Source organism: Macaca mulatta, chromosome 14 (genome assembly GCF_049350105.2).
Source record: "Macaca mulatta isolate MMU2019108-1 chromosome 14, T2T-MMU8v2.0, whole genome shotgun sequence".
Taxonomy (NCBI): domain Eukaryota; kingdom Metazoa; phylum Chordata; class Mammalia; order Primates; family Cercopithecidae; genus Macaca; species Macaca mulatta.
The window spans coordinates 94,620,996-94,643,649 of record NC_133419.1 but is presented as its reverse complement, the minus strand read 5'-3'; the positions used below and the strand labels follow the sequence as shown (position 1 = coordinate 94,643,649).

Genomic DNA, 22,654 nt, shown 5'->3' with positions numbered 1-22,654 from the left:
GACGGGATCTCTATCACCCAGGCAGGAGTGCAGTGGCGCAATCTCAGCTCACTGCAACCTCTGTCTCCTGGGTTCAAATGATTCTCCCACTTCAGCCTCCCAAGCTGCTGGAACTACAGGCGTGTACCACCGTACCCAGCTAATTTTTCTGTTTTTAGGAGGGACAGGGTTTCACCATGTTGGCCAGGCTGGGCTCGAACTCCTGGCCTCAAGTGATCCGTCCGCCTCAACCTCCCAAAATGCGGGGGATAGAGGCGTGAGCCACCGTGCCCAGCCAAATGTCCTTCTGTTTTAACCCAGCAATTATACTCATAGGACTTTACCCTATAAATGGATATACCTGTATATGTACAAATTATTTGGCTGATACTCAAACAAAAATGTTCAGCAACAGAAGACTGATTAAAAGTTTGGGACATATAATGGAATACAAAAAGGCTGTAAGAAAAAAATGAGGTAGACCTATGTGCTAACAAAATAATGTTTACTGACTCATATACTACTACTGAGCAATAAATTGTTTATTATGTGTACCTGTCTGTATTTCTGGACCTTATGGCAACATGAATAATTTTAACTCAGAATAATGCAGAATAATCCATATATTTTAAACCTTGTTAAAACAGTCCACATAAAATAGTCCACATTTACTACTCTGTAAAGCATTTCCTGTATACAGTTTTTCCTAATTGATTCCATTATATTCTGATCATTAAACCTACCTGCGTAAGTTGAACTATTTCACGAAAATACTACTGAGTTTAAAAAGCACGTAAATTGCAAATGACTGCTACTACGTATAGAGTTTCTTTTCGGGGATGATGGAAATGTCCAATAATTAGATGATGATGGTTATACAACACAGGGAATACACTAAAGACCACTGAACTGTGTCCACTTTAAAATGGTGAATTTTGTTATGTGTAATACGATTTTAGAAAGCATACAAAACTGTGTAAGAGAGGTAGGGTTGCATGTCTTCTACATGTATATGTAAAAAAAAATTCTTTTTAAAGAGAGGTAGGGTACAGGAACAGGTAGGATATATATGCTTGTAAGTACATAGACATTCCTAGAAAGATGTGGAAGAAACTGTTTTAAATGACTGATCCAAAGGAATTCTGAGAATTATTTTCAACTTTCAACAGCCTAAGTTGAGCCCAGCTGTGATGGTTAATACTGTCAACTTGATTGGACTGAAGGATACAAAGTATTAGTCTTAGGTATGTCTGTGAGGATGTTAACATCCTCATCCAAAGGAGATTAACATTTGAGTCACTGGGCTGGGAAAGGCAGACCCACCCTTAATCTCGGTGGGTACAATCTAATCAGCTGCCAGCATGGCTAGAATATAAATAGGCAGAAAAATGTGAAAAGAGAGACTGGCCTAGCCTCCCAGCCTACATCTTTCTCTCTGCTGGATGCTTGCTGCCCTTGAACATCAACTCCAAGTTCCTTAGTTTTGGAACTTGGACTGGCTCTCCTTGCTCCTCAGCCGGCAGATGGCCTATTGTGGGACCTTGTGATCGTGTGAGTTAATACTAAATAAACTCCCACGTGTGTGTGTGTGTGTGTGTGTGTGTGTATATATATTTTCAATTAGTTCTGTCCCTCTAGAGAATCTTAATACACCAGCTATAGAAGATGAGGAAAAGGGCATTCTACTACTGCCTTCTACTTCTCCTCCACTCCTGATTCTGTCAAGGCTACATCATCACTAACTTTTCTTCATGGAAGTTTAGCACGTTTACATTGGGACCTGCAATCATAATCCCACAGTTTTAGTCTTAGTTCTAAGTATAAACAATTCAATGATGATAACTTTCTCTTTTCCTTCCCATTGCACTCAGTCTCTCTTAACTTTTTACTATGGAAAATTTTAAACACAAACATTAGGAGGGCAAAAGGCTTATCAGCAAATAAATAATAAACACCAACAGAAGTATAATATAATGAAAGCCTATAATTCCATCACCCAGTCTTAACAGCTAAAAATGCAATCCAAACTTGTTTCATCTATGTTCAACACCTACTTTCTCCCACCCCACCCTCAAATCACCCCAATTATTTTATTATTTCTTTAGACAGGGGAAGAAAACTCTATGACTCCACTTTACTCCACCATCTTTCTCTGGAAGTTTCAGGACTAGTTTCCTTCCCATTGTGTATTCTTTCATACTCTACATCTGCTCTCACACTTATCTACTATTTTTTCATTTTTTAAGTGAATTAAAACCTCTACATTAAAAATAGCATTATATTGGGAATGACTGTACATAGGAAAATATCAAAAAAAAAAGAAAAAAATAGCATTATAAAAGTATTTTCTGCCCCTACTCCCAAGGGTCATTATTCTGTGTTTCACAGTATGTTTTGTTTTACTGCGGCTAGTTACGTCTGTCTGAAATAAAGCAACTAAGAAGGGTATGGTAGTGCACACCTGTAGTCCCAGCTACACAGGACGCAGAGGCGGGAGGACTGCTTGAGCCCAGGAGTTTGAGATCAGCCTGGACAACAGCATTGTGAGACGCCATCTCAAAAACATAAACTGAGACAAAAAGGAATTAAACCAACTAACACTTTAAAAATAAAACGTAGTCACAGACCCTGACAAATGTCAGGTGTTAAATTTCAAAGAGGCTCAAAAGGTAGCCTAAAAAGTCCTTTAATGGCTACTGGCCAATTGTATTAAGTCGTGATTTGTGAATATAAATCAAGTAGACTGCATTCCTATGAAGGCTGGGGACAAAAACCATCTCACCTCCTTCACAGACACACAGTTATCAACCCAGTTTTTAGGGCATAATCATGAACTGGATTAGACCCAGGATCAACACCAGGTCATGAGAGCTATAAAACTTAGGCTGTTCTAGGCATAACATGCAGTACAGGCTAGAATACAAATGGCCTTATTAACTTCAAATGTACTAGACCTGCCATAGCCATTAGGCAAGAACTGAAGCAGACCTGGAGTCTCAAGAGGTAAGGCAGCCTTCTGCTCAGTGCTGGGATTCATTGTTTACCCCAGCTCAAATATGTGACATTTACCTAATAGAGACTAGTTTTTAGACATTCTTACCTCTCATTCTTACAATGTTTAAAAACAGACTTCATGAATTTTCTCCTAATAACTAATTGCCATCAAAAACAAAACAAAAACAAAAAAACAGTCGCCGGGAGTGGTGGTTCATGCCTGTAATCCCAGCACTTTGGGAGGCCAAGACAGGAGGATTGCTGAAGTCCAGGAGTTCAAGACCAGCAGGGGGAACATAGACCTGTTTCTCAAAAAAAAAAAAAAAATTTTTTAATTGGCTGGGCATGGGGGCACACACCTATAGTCCCAGCTACTCAGGAGGTTGAGGCAGAATTCCTTGAACCCAGGAGCTTGAGGCTGCAGTCAGTTATGAACATCACTGCACTCCAACCTGGGTAAAAGAGTGAGACTCCACCTAAAAAACAAAACAAAACAAAACAAAAAAACACACTCTCTTTGGGAGGCCGAGGCGGGTGGGTCACGAGGTCAGGAAATCGAGACCATCCTGGCTAACACAGTGAAACTCCGTCTCTAATAAAAATACAAAAAACAAAACAAACAAAAAAACGCTCTACAGTTTATATAATTTACAGAAATGTTATGCCACCCTAGCAAATAAAAACCAAATGCTTAATACAATTACTCAGCAAACATCAACATCCATTAACATATTAAATACAAAACTTTTATTTTGGCCACTTACTTGCATATTTGCTCATAGCCTTGTGATGTGATTAAAACTTTCACACTAGATTCATAAACATCATTGATATTTGACCAATGAGCTTGTATCTGAGGATCCTCAATTCGGCTTGCTAAGCTGTCAATGGTTGCAGCAGCTCTTTTAAACACAAGAGGTTAAAAAACTTTTTAAGTCAACATACAAAATGATAGGACTATAAATGATTCATCAATGTTATGAAAATTTTAAAACTACTTTTTAAAACTACCACTATGTGTAAGGCAGACTTTAAACGAAGGCAGAGGTAGTTCTAAGAACCCTTTCATACTGCTTGAATGTGTAGGTTCTCAGCTTCACACTACAATACACTCTCATCACACACCCCTGATTATCACGATTCATGATAGATTTATTCCCATTATTCATTTTCTTCCACTCAGAAAAGCTTATCAGGAAATGAATGAGAAGGATATTCGATATTCTAGGGTATAAACCTAATATAAATCATTCATAACTGTCAGTATTTGATCCCTGGTAGAAATGACTTGGGACATACCCACATTTAGACCCATTACTGTAATGAAATTATAATCATATTCAAGAGAAGCTAGAGATTTTTTGCACAATCAAAACCTTATACTCCAAAAAAAAAGAAAAATACCAATACAAACGAGAAATAAGATTCATCAAGTATTCATTATATAGCAAGCATTATAGTAAGTGCTTTCATGAATTATATCATTTAATCTTACTAACATATCATTTAATCTTAACCTTATTAGGTAGGCACTATTATTTCCATTCTTATAAGAGGAAAAGCTTTAGCAATGTTAAGCAATTTGCCCAAGGTCACATAGATGTAAACTGGGATACAAAACCTGGGAGTCTAAATCCAGAGCCAAAAACCTGGGAATGTAATTCCAAAGCCAATAATCTTATACACACTAATCAACAGCCAACACTTAGAACCAAAGCATAAATCATTTAAATTAACCAACCCTCAGTTTCTAATTATCTGATTTTTAACATTTTACTGGAAAAAGAAAAATGGAGGTGGCTCACACCTGTAATCAAAACACTTTGCGGGGACAAGGAGGGAGGATCGCTTGATACCAGGAGTTCAAAACAAACCCAAGCAAAGTATCGACAACCAGTCTCTATAAATAAAAAGAAAATTAGCTGGCACAGTGGTGTGCATGAGTAGTCCCTGCTACTTAGGAGACTGAGGCAGGATATCACTTGAGCCCAGCAGTTCCAGGTTACAGTGAGCTTTGACCCCACTACTGCACTGCACTCCAGTCTAGGCCAGAGTAAGATGCTGTCTCAAATTTTTTTTTTTTTTGAGACGGAGTCTCGCTCTGTCGCCCAGGCTGGAGCGCAGTGGCCGGATCTCAGCTCACTGTAAGCTCCGCCTCCCGGGTTTAGGCCATTCTCCTGCCTCAGCCTCCCGAGTAGCTGGGACTACAGTTACCTGGGACTACTAGCCACCTCGCCCGGCTAGTTTTTTGTATTTTCTTAGTAGAGACGGGGTTTCACCATGTTAGCCAGGATGGTCTCGATCTCTTGACCTCATGATCCGCCCGTCTCGGCCTCCTAAAGTGCTGGAAAAATTTTTTTTTTTTTAAGAGACGGTCTCACTCTATCACCCAGGCTGGAGTGCAGTGGTAAAATCTTAGCTCACTGCAACCTCCACCTCCCAGGTTCAAGCGATTCTCCTGTCTCAGCCTCCAGAGTGTAGCTTAGACTACAGGCGTGTGTCACCACGCCTGGCTAATTTTTCTATTTTTAGTAGAAACGAGGTTTTGCCATGTTGGTCAGGCTGCTGTAGAACTCCTGACCTCAAGTGATCTGCCTTCCTTGGCCTCCCAAAGTGCTAGGATTACAGGCATGAGCCACCATGCCATGCCCCACCTCAAAATTAAAAAAAAAAAAAAATTTAATTTTAAAAGAAAACAGGAAGAAATGAGAAGAGCCAGTAGGCACAAGGGGCTTTTACATTAACAGACTTAGGGTTTGGTCTGCTGCTACAGTACTGGCTTCTTACAATACATTCTGAAATTTATTTTCCTTTTTCCTTGGTATGTTTCCCTGACAGTGCTTCATAATTCCTATAGAAGATATGTATGTGTGTGAGCATTACAAGAACCGTTAAACTGGAAATAAAATTATCTAGCAATGGAAAATTGGGAAATCATGAAGTATTTATATAATAGGATATTATACAGCTATTAAAATACATTTAAAAACCTTTAATAAAAGATGAAAAGCTTTATAATACAATATTAAATGAATGCAAGGTATAAAGTTTTCATTTGTTCTGGTGTCACCTCTGAGGTATGAACTCAGAAGGATATAAAATTTTATAATCTCTGATTTCGTTTTTAAAGACACACATACACTCTGACATATATACATAAAAATATATTAGCATGTCAAGAGATCTCACAGTGCATGGTATCATACACATCAGTCTTTTTTTCCTTTTTTAACATATGGCTTCGCTCTGTCACCATAACTGGAGCGTACTGGAGTGATCACAGCTCACTGCAGCCTCAACATCCCAGGCTCAAGCGATGCTCCAGCCTCAGCCTCCCAAGTAGCTGGGACTACAAGTGCATACCACCACAGCTGGCTAATTTTTTTTATTTTTTGTAGAGATGGGCCATGTTGCCCAGGCTGGTCTCAAACTCCTGGAATCAAGGGATCTGCCTGGCCTCCCTGAATGCTGAGTTTACAGGCATGAGCCACCACACCAAGCCCAGCTATTTTTTAAAAGACTTCCTGGCCAGGCACAGTGGCTCACGCCTATAATCCCAGCGTGTTGGAGGCCGAGGTGGGCAGATCACTTGAGGTCAGGAGTTCGGGACCAGCCTGGCCAACATGGTGAAACCCCATTTCTACTAAAAACACAAAAATTAGCCAGGCATGGTGGTGCATGCTTGTAATCCCAAATACTCGGGAGGTTGAGGCGGGATGATTGCTTGAACCCAAGAGGCAGAGTTTGCAGTGAGCTGTGCCACTGCACTCCAGCCTGGGTGACACAGTGAGACTTCGTCTCAAAAAAAAAAAAAAAGTTTCTTGTAGAGACAAGGTCTCACTACATTGCCCAGGCTGGTCTCAAACTCCTGGGCTCCTGGGCTCCAGCAAGCTTCCCATCTTGGCCTCCTAAAGTATAGGGACTACAAGGGTGAGCCACCATGCCCAGCCATGGTCTTTTTTTCTTTACTAAGCTTTTTGCACACCAGAAAGAAGTAACATTTTTAAAGCTTTGCTGCTTCGAAGGCTACACTTACTACTCTGAAATTTATAATGGTTCTAAAAACAGCTATTTTTATGCTGATCATTTATTTTGGGGAATATATAAATTTGTGGTCAATCAGAAATTTGGAAGACTACTCAAATTATCAGCTTTTTAAGTTGAACTGTATTAATGGTAAGAAACAGTAACCTACCATATAATACTTTATTACTTACAAGAAACTTCTACATACATCACGTAATATGACCCTAAGACCCCACTCCTATACCTCCTATTGACAGGGGATTAAGTGGTGGACCATAGACACTAAATCCCTTGCTCGAAGTTATTTAGCAAACGATTGAGCCTTGGCTTACACACCTTTCATCCCTAGTCCCCTACTCCTTTCACTGCATCATGCTGTCTTCTCTAACATGTCTCCCTAATTCCTTTTACTAAAAGTTGAAGGACCTAAATTTCCACTTTAAGACTACAAACTCATGTACTAAAAAAAAACTGTATTAACAAGAAAAAGACTGGAAATCAAAAATAAAATATCATCTATTTAATGACAATGCCCATGCCTGAAATTCTGGAGTACTACCAAGGCATAATTACAAATGAAGTAAAAACAGGCCTTTTCACTAAGTACCAATAATAAAATAGAAAAGCACCCTTTAGCACTGAAAAAGATACATTTATTTGTAATCATGCCACGTTATTTTGTAAGCAGTATATATAAAGGAAAAAAAAGAGCTTTGGCATTACATAGACCTGGGCATAAATCCTGGTTCCGCAACTTTTTAGCTGTGTAACGTTGAGAAAGGTGCATAACTTCTTTAAGCCTCAATCTTATCAGTAAAAACAGGGTTAATACTTCCTGCCCCAAAGAACAAAGATTAAATAAGTTAACACGAAGGAAAGTGCTCTCCAAACTCTAAAATGTGCAAGAAACAAAACATACAGAAACACTCAAGAAAAACATTTAAATCAGTTCAGAAATAAGTATCTCATGGCTGGGTTACTGAAGAAAGTATAGTGTTGTAAGGCACATTCCTAGTCAGTTGTCTCTGCAAAAAAGTGACAGTGTTAGAAAGAATACTGTTAGATCAGACATGGATCTAAGTCTTCCCCAGACTTGACAGGACCCAGTCTATGACCATAAATAAACTCTTACCACTTCCTCTGCCTAAAATTAAAAAATTAAAGCATCCCAAAAAAGTGTATGAAATAATAGAAGAAAACAAACTGCAATTTCAAAGAAAAAACAGAAAACAGTAACTTTGTTCAACCTTACCTACTCCTTAGAAAAATATGCTTTGCTTGTTTAATTATTTTTTCCAGAAGCCCTTCACTGGACTGTAATGAATTAATTTCATTTTTATCAAAAGCTTGAGGACCTGAAAGTCTCATTCTCTTGTGGCCAAAAGGTGCACTTGCTGGATGAGGCATCATGATGGAACTCAAGGTCTGTTTATGAAACTAACAAAAACAGTCATTTTAAATAACCAATATCCACATTAGTAAATGCTACACAATATTTAATCAAAACATGGCTGACATCTTAGAAACACTGAAAGGAATGGATTTGAACCACATATGAAAACAATCCAACCTTGGAGAAAAATGCTAGCATCTACTAGGTCACACTTAATGCAAGTCTGTAGAGAGAAGGGTCCCTCTCAAGCTGTAACTTTTTTCCTTTTCTCATGTCAGATGGGTAACGCGCCGACATCCTAATAAGGTTTGAGGGAGTCACAACTCACGCATGAGCATGAAAGCCCAATCATGCTTTTGAACCACAAAAGGATCTCAAGCTTTTTTATTTTAAAAGTTTTAAAATATAAAACAATCCTCTTCATTGAGTCTCACAAATAGAACATATACAATCAGTAAATAGTTCTTTCACTATACCCTAGATTAAAGGTTCTCAAACCCGGCTGCCTATCTGAACCTCCTGAGGAGCTTTTTAAAAACAACTCTTGTACCATCACAATCAACTGAACCAGGTTTTGGGGTTGGGCAGGGGAGGTTGTAATATATACTTCCATGAAATTTCACAGGATATTCTTTTGAAATTACCCTGTCCTGTGAACCAGCTCCCTGGAACAGTTGCAGATGATCTACAAGTAGAACATGTCCCAAAATAAAACTAGTCTGTTCACAGACTCTGGCAAGACATTTTCCCTTACCTCCCCCAGTCAGAATCACCCTTCCCTCTGCACTTTAGCACCATGTTTCTTACACCTCTACTTTAAAACCTGTATATCTCTACCACTAGAAGGTATGCTTGGGAACAGGGACAGTATTCTGATTATCTCTATTCCCCTAGGAAACAGCAAGGATCTTTCATACCAGACAATGAATGTTGGTGCTATGTGAATAATCAAGACTCAGCAAAGGAGCGGGATGCTTTGTGCATACTCACTGCCCTGGACATGCTCACCACAGTGCAAAGAAAAACATTTATTTCCTTACCTCTCTAATCAGTAGATGCAAATTATGCTCTAGGACATAAAGGTGGTCCTCCGGACATTGCTTCTCAGTAGTAGATTTTTGGGATTTCTTATCATTTGAGGAATGGCACAAAGAAATAGATAACTGCAAGTCTATTTATAAAAAGGAGGAGGACAGATGTAAATAACCTGAAATATGGAAAGGTACAAACTGTCTTCATAAAGTATAATCATAGCTCATTTTCAAAAGGTATATTCTAAACTTGAAGATCAGACCTAATGATTAACATCTGTATATCAAGATTACTATTCGGCTGGGTGCGGTGGCTCACGCCTGTAATCCCAGCATGTTGGGAGGCCAAGGCGGGTGGGTCACAAGGTCAGCGGATCAAGACCATCATGGCCGACATAGTGAAATCCTGTCTCTACTAAAAATACAAAAAAATTAGCCGGGCATGGTGGCGTGTGCCTATACTCCCAGCAGCTTGGGAGGCTGCGGCAGGAGAATCGCTTGAATCAGGAGGTGGACAGGATGCAGTGAGCCAAGATCACACCATTGCACTCCAGCCTGAACAATAAAATGGAAACTTTATCTTAAAAAAAAAAAACAAAAACTATTCATGAATACAATAAACTACCATGTATTTTAACAATTCAAATTCTGTTGACATATAATATGGCTGCTGCCCTTGAACTGTGGCTAAAGACTGGTGAAAAAGCTATATATTAATTCGTTTTTTCCTTTAAAATAAGAGTTGGTAGTCAGTCTTACTGCGTAAAAGACAGTCTTCCCTGCTCCCATGAGAAGTAGGATGGAATTTCTCACTGCTAAAACCTACTTCCTTCTAAAGACGACAGTCCTTAGAATTCACGTAAAAAACAAGTGCAAAGCTAAATACAAACTGATCCCAGGGCAAGTCTACCTGCTTTTGAATAATACAATGAAAATCCAGTTTCTACAAATTTGAGACTATTATAAGTAAACTCTTTCTTTTTTTTTTTTATATATATATTTTTTTGAGACGGAGTCTCGCTCTGTCGCCCAGGCTGGGGTGCAGTGGCCGGATCTCAGCTCACTGCAAGCTCCGCCTCCCGGGTTTACGCCATTCTCCTGCCTCAGCCTCCCGAGTAGCTGGGACTACAGGTGCCCGCCACCTCGCCCGGCTAGTTTTTTGTATTTTTCAGTAGAAATGGGGTTTCACCGTGTTAGCCAGGATGGTCTCGATCTCCTGACCTCGTGATCCGCCCGTCTCGGCCTCCCAAAGTGCTGGGATTACAGACTTGAGCCACCGTGCCTGGCCTTTTTTTTGTTTTAGTAGAGATGGGATTTCACCATGTTGGCCAGGCTGGTTTCGAACTCCTGACCTCAGGTGATATGCCCACCACGGCCTCACATAGTGCTGGGATGACAGGCGTAAGAGTAAACATTTTTAAATTGGCCTCTCATTTAGACAATAAGGCAGGATCCCTGAAAAATCTCCCTTCAAAGCAACTGCTGCTAAATAACTGTAGCTATGCTAGCGCAAATTTTCTTTTCTCTTGACCACAATAATGACTACATAAGTGCAAATTTTAAATATGTAGCTTAAAAATCCAAGGGTCACACTATTTAGGACAGAACAGATTCCACAGTGTAGTTTGTGTTACATGCTTTACTGGCTGTCACTATGGATAGCACACTATTTCTTTGCTCTCCTTATTCTCCCAACACACCCTAAGAGCTACCTTCTCTGTCCTATTCCCCAAAACACAAAGTCCTGTTCATAAAGTCGAAAAAGGGCTGCTCTTACTCGGAAAGGGCTGAGAGATAATCTGGTTTTTCACCACAATGTGAGGGATTTGTGATTTAATTTGAACAGCTTCCCGAGAGAGCTGTGCAAAAATTTCTTTACATAAGAGAACATTCTGTGCCGCTTCTAATTTTGTCTGCCAATGTGGGGAACCTGAAAGACAAGAAATATATGTATCAATTATCTAACCATATTATGCATTAACTAGTTTAAATGGTGATCTGAATACATATGACGACAAAAGTTTAGAAAAACATTACATTACAGTATATTCTTTTTTTTCTATTCAGTCTCTATAGAGACTGTCAAAAATTGCCAATGCCAACTGTTACAAATCATCCCACCAGGGTATTGAGAAGTTCCCTGCCACCCCAAGCTTTCATTCCTGAAGAAGTTGTTTCAATTCCTGAAGAGGGAAGCATCAATTAGCAATAATCATGCCACAGATAAACCTCATTGGATATGATACTACCACTGTGCAAAGCTATATTCTTTCCAAATTATAAAAATCTCACTTCTTTAACAGAGAAAACCAGTAAATAAGTCCAATCTTTAAAAAAAAGTTGCCGGTGGCTCATGCCCTTAATCCTAGCACTTTGGGAGGCTGAGGTGGGTGGATCACCTGAGGCTGGGTGTTCAAGACCAGCCTGACCAACATGGAGAAACCCCATCTCTACTAAAAATACAAAATTAGCCAGGCATGTGGCGCATGCCTGTAATTCCAACTACTTGGGAGGCTGAGACAGGAGAATCGCTTGAACCTGGGAGGTGGAGGTTGCAATGAGCCGAGATCGTGCTACTGCTCTCTAGCCTGGGCAACAGGAGAGAAACTCAGTCTCAAAAAAAAAAAAAAACTGCACAGCTATTCACTAATGGTTTACTGACAAATTTTAGAAGTATATTTTGAATTGTTCTTACTTCAAAATATCTGTTTTTCCTACCTATATTTATCTTCAGTTTATTTTAAAACGTCAGCTCAAATAAGACCAGAAATTAGAGGATAGAACATAACCATACCTGGTTTGGATTTGGGCAAAGGTCGTTTGAAGAGGTTAACGGTGCCGAGGTCGCCTATATCTGGAGCCTGTTTTTGTATTGAAACCTACATGACAACAAAAACAAAAAGGGTTAACAAATTAACTTCAGGCTATTCATAAGAAATTACTTGAAAAATATTTTGACAAATACCTTGATATATGCAGACCCCTCTAAATCACTTGGAATTTGGACATCAAGAGGACAGTAATCTTCAGGTATCTTTTTATCCAGATCAAGATCTGTATTCTTTATTACTTCAAATGTACCGTGATGAGGAAAGAGAGATCCTAATGTTGTATGAAAAATAGGAAAATAAAAAACAGTTAACATATTATTCTGACACACATTATTAACTATATAATACTTGACATCCACATCACTGAATCACAAAGTTCCCACTAAAAAACATGTTTTGGGGGAAAGGGTGAGGAGTGGTGAGCAAAGGAAAGAAAGATAACAGTGTTGGGGGGTAAGTTATTTACCTTAAAAAAATAACACTTCTTAGTCTAATGACATCATTATAATAAGAATTCCACAGAAAATCCAAATTGTTTTATTCTAATGGAGTATTGATAAAAATGGGTGTACTCACAGGGCGAGTGCAGTGGCTCATGCCTGTAATCCCAGCACTTTGGGAGGCCGAGGTGGGCGGATCACCTGAGGTCAGGAGTTCAAGACCAGCCATGACCAACATGGAGAAACCCCCGTCTCTACTAAAAATACAAAATTAGCCAGGTATTGGTGGCTCATGCCTGTAATCCCAGCTACTCGGGAGGCTAAGGCAGGAGAATCGCTTGAACCCAGGAGACGGAGGTTGCGGTGAGCTGAGATTGCACCATTGCACTCCAGCCTGGGCAACAACAGCGAAACTCTCTCTCAAAAAAAAAAAAAAAAAAAAAGAAAACAAAAAAAAAAGGGTGTACTCCTAGAAAACAATCCCTCAGATTGAAACCTTGGAGATGAAATACTTCTGGAGCTTAGCCTCTCTACTAAGGTTTCAACTAAGTGCTCTGCATCCAACAAACAGAAAGACAGAGGATAGTGCACATAGCAACTTTTTTTCAACCAGTCTCCTAGATTTTTTACTTTATTTTTTATTATCTTTTTAGAGACAGGGTCTCCCTCTGTCTCCCAGGCTGCAGTGTGGTGGTACAATGACAGCTCACTGTAGCCTCAAACTCCTAGGATTTAACAATCCTACCACTTCAGCCTCCGAAGTAACTAGGACTGCAGGTACATGCCCATCGCACCCAGCTAATTTTTATTTTTATTTTTTTTTTAGATATAGGGTCTATGTTGTCTAGTCTGGTCTTGAACTCCTGGGCTCAAGCAATCCTCCCACCTTGGCCTCCCCAAGTGCTGAGATTACGGGCGTGAGCCACTGTGCCCAGCCCAGTTCCTAGATCTTATGTGATGTGTTTTTGTGTAGTTCAGAAATTTGGGTGAGTGGGCCGGGCGCGGTGGCTCACGCCTGTAATCCCAGCACTTTGGGAGGCCGAGGCGGGCGGATCACAAGGTCAGAAGATCGAGACCACGGTGAAACCCCGTCTCTACTAAAAATACAAAAAATTAGCCGGGCACGGTTGTGGGCGCCTGTAGTCCCAGCTACTCGGGAGGCTGAGGCAGGAGAATGGCGTGAACCCGGGAGGCGGAGCTTGCAATGAGCCGAGATCGCGCCACTGCACTCCAGCCTGGGCGACAGAGCGAGACTCCATCTCAAAAAAAAAAAAAAAAAAAAAAAGAAATTTGGGTGAGTTGCTCTGGGCCACTGAATTATATAAGAAATAGATGGTTCAATGTAACTGGTTTTATAACAAGGGAAGATGCTAAAGATTTTCTTGCAATTAAAAACAATGTGATCAAATCCTTTCATAATCATGAGTGACTACCCCAAAGAAAGAATTAAAGTTCCTATACACAAATTATTTGTGGAAAAGAAAATATCCAAAACAAGAAAGCACTGCTTCTACAGACCACCTATTAAAATTTTTAAATGGTCTGGTCATCTTTAATTCGTCTTTATAATAAGATTTAACCTTCAGGATTCAAAATACCCCCATTAATAATAGTGTTGAAGCATGTCATTCCTCCAGTATTTGACTTAACCACCTTAACTTATCTTTTTTTAATTTTAGGATAATGATAGCTTACTCTGGTAAATGAATCTTTCAGGTATCACTCTACCATTATCTCAACTATCCAAGCCAAGACTCCTTGCCTCCTCCCCTGATATTCACAGCTTTTACCCCATTGAGCTATGAAGTTTTTCCATATAGCCAGTCCCTGTGATTGCCTCAGCAGCTTATAAAACATTGCCATTATTACCCTGTAAAACCTACTATTTGTTATAGCTCAACAACTAAGAATTTATATCAAAAAATATGAAGTCAACATCATCAAACTTTAGTATGCCCCCAAAAGTTGCATGCCCTAAGTTAGTGTTGTAGCCCTAGTTTGATGGGAAAAAGGAAAGCAAACGTTTCTGCCACCCTTTCTCTTCACTCAGGACATAAAAACAGCTTAGCAGATTAATGGGAAAAGAAACAGTAAAGAATAGAAAGTTTCTTTCCTCCTTTCATGTCCAGTTTTTTTTTGTATAATTCTCAGAAGAACGCTTGCATCAGGTCCAGTTTTTTTGTTTGCTTGTTTTTTGAGACACGGTCAGGCTGGAATGCAGTGCTGCAATCTTGGCTCACTGCAGCCTCGACCTCCTGGGCTCAAGGGATCATCCTGCCTCAGCCTCCTGAGTAGCTGGGACTAACAAGCATGCAATACCACGCCCAGCTAATTTTTGTATTTTTTGTAGAGACGAAGTTTTGCCATGTTGCCCAGGCTGGTATTGAATTCCTGAGCTCAAGCAATCTGCCCACTTTAGCCTCCCAAAGTGCTAGGATTACAGGTGTGAGCCACTGCACCCGGCCATGTTCAGTTTTTAAGGGTTACAGGTAAGGCCTCGATTGAGGAGTGTAGTTCTACCTCATTTCTAACAAAAAAGTCAATTATGCTTCAAGGTGTGCCAGCACATAAACCCCATCTTTGAACTTTCTGTTACGTGTACCTCCAGGGTTTTGAAATAGAAACTAGGCTGTTTATTATAAGGCTCTAATAAGAGTGGTTTTGGCTTAAATGAACACAAATTAAAATTTTGAAACATAACACATAGCTGAGAAATAAAATATTATAGAAGGATGTTTAACATTATACTTACACAGAAAGCATAGTTTTTTGTTTGTTTGTTTTTGAGATGGAGTCTCGCTCTGTCCCCCAGGCTGGAGTGCAATGGTGCGATCTTGGCTCACTGCAACCTCCACCTCCTGGGTTCAAGCAATTCTCGTGCCTCAGCCTCCCAAGTAGCTAGGATTACAGGTGCATGTTACCACGCCTGGCTAATTTTTTGCATTTTTGGTAGAGACGGAGTTTTGCCATATTGCCTGGGCTCGTCTTGAACTCCTGGCCTCAAGTGATCCCGACGCCTTGGCCTTCCAAAGTGCTAGGATTATAGGCATGAGCCACCGCGCCTGGCCAGAAAGTATAGTTTTTAATAATATTCATACCTGCACTTCTGTAGCTCAGATCTCCAAGAATTTTATCTCCAACTTTTCGAAGTTTCCAGTGTTGCCGTAATCGCAAAAGCTCAGAATTGAAGTCTCTTTGTAGCTTGTTTTCTTGGTTTTCGGTAACTGATTTAGTCAGTCTTTCTGCCCCCTTCAATAGGATTTGTGCTGCTCCAGCAAGTGACTTCTTTTTAGATATTAACTGCAACGTCTGAGGATTCTATCGAAAACAACACAAACATGCAGTTCTGCAGGATTTTTAAATGCCTCTAAAATTACATATTTCATCAATAATAAAATGAAGTGAAAGAAGAGCAAAAAAGAGGGGCAAGTACACATAACGGTGGTTTTTATAAAATAACCTTAACCTATTTATTTGTTCAACTCACCCAAAGCTTTACTTATGTTAAATCAAAAACATTACAATGGCCTCTAGTGAGAATTTAACATTGCATCAACTTTGTCCAGCCTGTTAGGTCCCCTCCTAATGTACTGCCATTCCTCTCCTTATATATTGCCGCCCCCCTATCCTGCACATACACATATAGAGTTATATATAACCTTTTTGGCACTCATTATACTTCTGATTAACATCTATAATCTCTGCTTCAATGTAACCTGCATTGGCAGAAACCGCTATATCCACAAACCCTAGAACAATGCCTGGCACATAATATTTGATTTAATGAATGAATGAATGACTGCAATGGGTATAACTTAAAATTATCTTGTATTTTGTAGCTTACCATAGTTTGTATCTTACCATAAGCTATTAAAGTTTTGGAATTAAGACTAAAATCACGAGGCATTAACTTTTTTTCTTTTGAGATGGAGTCTAACCGTCGCCCAGGCTAGAATGTAGTAGCCCCATCTTGGCTCACCATAGCCTTGACCTACTGGCTCAAGCGACCCTCCCGCTTCAGCTTCCTGAGAAGCTGGGACTCCAGATGCGTAACACCAAGCCTGGCTTGTTTTGTTTTTTGTTTTGGTAGAGACAGGGTCTCCCTATGTTGCCTGGGATAGTCTCAAACTCCTGGCCTCCTGTTTTGGCTCCCCAAAGTGTTGGAATTACAGGCATTAGCCACTGCGCCCTGCCATTGTTAATATTAAATGTACTTCAATGAATCCTAATTTTTTGGAAAACTGATCAGAAATCAAAATCTACATATCATATATACATACATAAATACCCACCACTACGATAATTTGTGTATTTTACTAACCAGTTTAATAAAGTTTTCTGGCTGTATGAGAGTCAAAAATCACATAAAAAGCTTCATAAAAATATCAAAATAATCTTTTGATCATATTGAGGAACGTAAATAAAAGAGTTCCTGGAGATCTTAAGAAATTCCTGGAGTCTCCTTTCTGGGAAAAGCACAGAATAGTAGAAAAGGCAGTGGGGCTATGAGTTAGGTGCTGGAGTTCTAGTCTTGGCTCTCTAACTACTGGCTTGACAGCAACTTGCACATATTACAAATCTCTTTAAGCTTTAGTTTTCTCTCTGTAAAATGAAGAAAGCCGATTTAGGGAACTCTATTAGTCCCTTAGCACAATGTTTCTAGATTCTGAAACTATTACTATGTGAATAATTCTATTCAATTAATTGTATTTACAAATGGGTTCTAACAGTCATTACTTCCTCTCCATGACTAATTTGGTTATGGTCCTGACACTTGTTTTCCTTAAGGACCCAAGCAGCCTCAATGATTTCAGACTATTCACCAACTCCTCTTTCTGCTGCTTCTCTTTCATCTTCAAACGTTCAAAAATGGAATATATTGTTTATGAAATATCAGCAATTCTACCCAGCTCTCAATATGCTCCATAATTTGGCCTAACCTTTCTAATCCATCCCCTAAAAAAAAGGAAGGAAGGATTAGATGGAAAAACACGGACTTAGAGAAAATAACTTCTTAATTTAAGGTCACACAGTTAATGAAGGCAGAGGCAGGACTTGAATCCAGGTCTACCTGATTCCAAAGCCATTATATCATCACATTTTTGTGTAATATATCACAGACCAAGGATATATTACAATATCCTTGAGAGAGAGAGAAAAAAAGAAATACAGAAGTATTTATTACATTGAATGGCAGACAGCTCACTTAGTTTTAAAAAGACCAAGGATCAGGCCGGGCGTGGTGGCTCAAGCCTGTAATCCCAGTACTTTGGGAGGCCGAAGCGGGTGGATCACGAAGTCAGGAGATCGAGACTATCCTGGCTAACATGGTGAAACCCCGTCTCTACTAAAAATACAAAAAACTAGCCGGGCCTGGTGGCGGGCGCCTGTAGTCCCAGCTACTCGGAGGCTGAGGTAGGAGAATGGCGTAAACCCGGGAGGCGGAGCTTGCAGTGAGCCGAGATCGCGCCACTGCACTCCAGCCTGGGTGACACAGCGAGACTCCGTCTCAAAAAAAAAAAAAAAAAAAAAAAAAGACCAAGGATCCAGGCCATAAGAATTTGTTAAGATTTGGTAACCTTTAAAGTATTACTTCTTTTTTTTTTTTTTTGAAACGGAGTCTCCGTCACCCAGGCTGGAGCGCAGTGGCGCAATCTCGGCTCACTGCAACCTCTGCCTCCTGGGTTCAAGCAATTCTCCTGCCTCCACCTCCTGAGTATCTGGGGCTACAGGTGCCCGCCACCATGCCTGGCTAAATTTTGTTATTTTTAGTAGAGACAGGGTTTCATGGTTTTAGCCAGGATGGTCTCGATCTCCTGACCTCGTGATGTGCCCACCTCAGCCTCCCAAAGTGCTGGGATTACAGGCGTGAGTCACCACGCCTGGCCTTAAAAGTATTACATTCTTAACGAACCTTAACTCTTCCAAGAATCATAGGTATATAACACAAAAATAAAGGAAATGCAGTTGTATGGTTTTGTTTTAGACCAGTTAGTCTTTAAATCTTCATCTGGACTTAATTTTGCAAGAAAGGAAAATGGAACAATATGCACAAAGCCAAAAAAGGGTCCTGGGATTTAATAAATAAAATTTTATTATTCAATTAAAGTCCACAAATACCTGTTTTGGAGGAAGTGCATCCTGAGAGACAGGATCAAGAGTCATAAATTTTTTATCCCTAACAATACTGAGAACGTCATAGAGAACACACATTTCTGTCAGGGCACTTCTCAAATTGTTCCTCACTGAGTCCCAAGGCCAAAGGGAAGGTTGAAATTTTACCACTCCTAAAAAGAGAGAGAGAGAAAAAAAGAAATACAGAAGTATTCATTACATTGAATGGCAGACAGCTCACTTAGTTTTAAAAAGCACTAAAAGGAGAAATAATAAATTTAATTTCAAATTGTTCTCTTACTTATCCCATCCCCTCCACCCTTTCTTATATCTTTGTTAACATTCACATTAGCATTCCTACAATTGCAAAATGAATGACATCTATTTTCACAGGTTAAATTTATCATTACAACATTATAGACTCAAGTATCTTTCCAAATTTATGTAAACCTTTTTAATAATCTTCTTACAGTTTTTAGAACTTGAATTTACAATTGTATACATTTTCCAAAATACAGAAAGGTACAAAACGAAAATGACCTGTAATGCCAGCCACTATTAGCATATCTTCCTTTTAACCATTAAAAAAACATATTGTTATTAAATACATGAACATTCACCATAAAGAGTTCACAAGATAAAGAATTAGAGGGTAGAAAGTGAAAGTTTTCCTTCATTCCCCACCCCTGATTCTCTCCCGTCCTGAGAGGTAACCACTATTAACAGACAGAGTATACTCTTTCAAAGGTTTTTCTATGCACTTACATACATCTATTTCCAATTTTCTATTACTTGCTTTTTGCCCCGCCCTCACTTAATATTTCCTAGAGACACTTCCATGTTAGCACTTATAAGACTACCTAATTCTTTTAACACTGTATGATATTCTGGAACATGGATGTACGGTATGTTTAACCATTTGTATTTAATGGACATGTAGATTGCTTCCAACAGGTAGACTGCTTCCAACAATGCTAGCAGTGGTAAACACCTTGAATATATACCCTGTATACGTGCACCTTTTTTGCAGGTTCAATTTTTAGATGTGGTAATAGTGAATCAAAGAAGATACACATTTAAAAGTTTCGGCTGGGCACAGTGGCTCAGGCCTGTAATCCCAGCGCTCTGGGAGGCTGAGGCAGGGTGGATCACCTGAGATCATGTCTTTAAGACCAGCCTGGCCAACATGGTGAAACCCTATCTCTACCAAAAATACAAAAATTAGCCGGGCAGGGTGCCGCGTGTCTATAGTCCCAGATACTAGGGAAGCTGAGGTGGAAGAATCCTTGGAATCCAGGATGCAGGGGTTGCAATGAGCGGAGATTGCACCACTGCAATCCAGTCGGCGGCAGAGCAAGACTCCGTCTCAAAAAAAACAAAACAAACAAACAAACAAAAGTTAAAATTAAATTTTGGCACATACTAAACTGCCAGATTGTCTTTCAAAATCACTATCAGTTCACATTCCTAACCGTGAATATTAAAAATCTTTTCAATTTCTGCCAATTTTGTGCATGGAAAGAGTATCTTCATCATGTTTTAATTTCCCAGCCCCTACTAATGAGATTGAGTCTATGTTTTGTTTATTGGTATCTGAAGTCTCTCCTCTATGAGCTATTTATATCTTTGGCCCATTTTTCCAGGGTCATCATTTTCTTTTCAGTTTGAAGGGACTTTTTGAATACAGAAGATATCAACTAAATGTGTGTTATATGGGTAGAACTTCTCCCAGTCTGTCATTTATCTTTTTACTTTGCTTATGGCATCTTTTCCCATTGTTTTTAAATTTTATATAAGTAATATATCTATCGTTTGTAAAGTAGGTGGGTGAGTGTGTGGTTGTGTGTGTGGCTGTTAGGGTCTTGTTCTATTACCCAGGCTGGAGTGCGGTGGCACAATCATAGCTCACTGCAGCCTTGATCTCACTGGCTCAATCCATTCTCCTCCTTCAGCCTCCCCAGTAGCTGGGACCACAGACGTGCACCACCACACCCAGCAAATCAAATGTTTTTTAATTTGTAGAGACAGGAGCTCCCTATGTTGCTCAGGCTGGTCTTGAACTCCTGGGCTCCAGCGATCCTTCCATCTTGGACTCCCAAAATGTTGGGACTACAGGTGTGAGCTACCATGCCTGTCTCGTTATTTCCTAAATTAAGAAGATCTATCCTACTCCCAGAATAATACAACTATTCTTTCATTATTTCTTTTAACACTTTGTTTTGCTTTCTTCATTTGGCACCTCAATCAATCCTCAAAAATTATTGTGGAAATAATTTTTGTGTGAGGTATAAAGTAGTATTTACGTTTTTCTGCAAATGGACTCCTAATACTCCTAACAGCACTGCCCTGAAAAAACATCTTTAAATTCCCATTTACACCGAGTCTGCTGCATAATTAAATTAAGAATTGTGATTTTTTTTTTCAAAAATCCTTGACAATAATGAGAATCTGAAACCTACTCATTGTTTCTTCACTTCCCTCCTAACCAGCCCCCTTCCTTCCAGTTTTGCTTTCCCTATAATTCATTTACTGGAAAGCATCTAGAGTAACCTTTAACAAAATCATGTCTCTACTTATCCTGCGAAAGTTTGCAGTGGTCTCAACATTAGTCAAACGCTTATCACGGCCTACTGGGCTCTACAGGATCTGGACCCGCCTACCTCTTGGACCTCGTCACACATTCCAGTCAACACTGACTTCTTTTCTGTAGGTGCTACTATCATCATCCACACCGCACAAGGATGCAAAGTAACGCGCCAAAGGTCACGCAGCAGGCAAGGGGCAGAGCCCCGATCTAAGACTCTTAGCCACCAAGTGGGCCACATTAAAGGCCTTCTACAGAGAAGCATTCATTTAAACATTTCACCGTTTGACAGTGTCTCAAACGCTCCCACTCAAGGAGACCCGCAGGAGTACTGCGTAAAGTCGTGTCCTAACTTGTCCGGCAGCAACAAAAAGATGACGACCAGTATCCTTACGCTTCCACTCGTGGGACACTCAAAAGTTCTCGCACGCACAGGATCTTCCCCACCGAGGAAGAGGAGGAGGGCAGCCACCCGGGCGGGTGCTGGGACCCAGACCGGAGGACTCGGGCAGCGGATGCAGGCTTTACCTTCCTCGTCGTCCTGATCTGCGCTGGACCCGGCGCCCGGCCAGTCCTGCGCGTCGCCCTCGGTCCCCGCCGCCTCCTCCTCCTCGGAGCCCGAACCCTGGCTGAAGTCGATCCGCTGGGCTAGACGCGCCAGATTCTGCGACATGGACAGCGGCGGCAGGTACGTCTCGGTGCCATCGAGGCCCACCTCATGGACCTGCTTCTCGCAGGCCGATTCGATGCTGATGCGCACTGCGCGCACCCCGGACATGCTGGCGGCGTCGGCCAGCGGTGGGAGGACCCCCACACAAGCCAAAAAACGAGGTACGGAGAGGAGGCCTCCCAGCGAAGAGCCGGGAACCCAGCACCCCGGAACCGCGGTGCCTCAGAAGACCCTCGGGAAACCGAAAGCAACGCTCAGGCTGGAAACAAAAGAGCTGGCCCAGCAACTTTCCCAGAACGCACTGCAAGCTCCCCTCCCGGCGTCTTTCCGAGCAAAACTGGGCAGGCGCGGAAGCTCCTGGACTCCCGAGAGCGCTTCCGGTGAATCACCAGGCAGGGTGGGGTAAACTTCCCGGCCCATAAGAGGCGTGGCCGGCAGCGGGAGGCAAAGACCGGTTCAGGAGCCGAGACTGGCTCTCTGTTTTTAAGCCTGCCTTTGTTTAAAGAGCGGATGAGGAAAGAAAGCCTACAGAGGCGAAAAGAGTCAAGGAAAAAGAAATTAATGGATGCTTGTATCTTAGCAATGAGAGTCC

The 22,654-nt window shown here is 40.6% G+C and overlaps 1 protein-coding gene, 1 non-coding gene and 1 pseudogene across 4 annotated transcripts in view; all 3 read right to left on the bottom strand.

The window, feature by feature from the left end:
* MED17 (mediator complex subunit 17) overlaps positions 1-22,401 on the bottom strand; it is a 30,461-nt gene extending 8,060 nt beyond the window's left edge. The window contains exons 1-9 of one of the 3 annotated variants that reach the window (XR_013403178.1): positions 21,921-22,401; positions 18,815-18,981; positions 15,793-16,012; positions 12,389-12,525; positions 12,218-12,302; positions 11,201-11,353; positions 9,433-9,563; positions 8,252-8,436; positions 3,738-3,875 (exon numbers count right to left, since the gene is read on the bottom strand). Coding sequence is in view for 2 of the 3 variants with exons in the window: in NM_001261648.1 (NP_001248577.1) it covers positions 3,738-3,875; positions 8,252-8,436; positions 9,433-9,563; positions 11,201-11,353; positions 12,218-12,302; positions 12,389-12,525; positions 15,793-16,012; positions 18,815-18,981; positions 21,921-22,170 (1,466 nt within the window). In the remaining variant the exon portion in view is untranslated. 3 annotated transcript variants of the gene reach the window in all.
* On the bottom strand, positions 8,665-8,765 carry LOC114672555 (small nucleolar RNA U13). Its single transcript, XR_003722961.2, has one exon. It is a non-coding gene; the product is annotated as a small nucleolar RNA U13 (small nucleolar RNA).
* LOC114672588 (U4 spliceosomal RNA) lies at positions 11,491-11,686 on the bottom strand (annotated as a pseudogene).
* Positions 22,402-22,654: the final 253 nt, after the last annotated feature.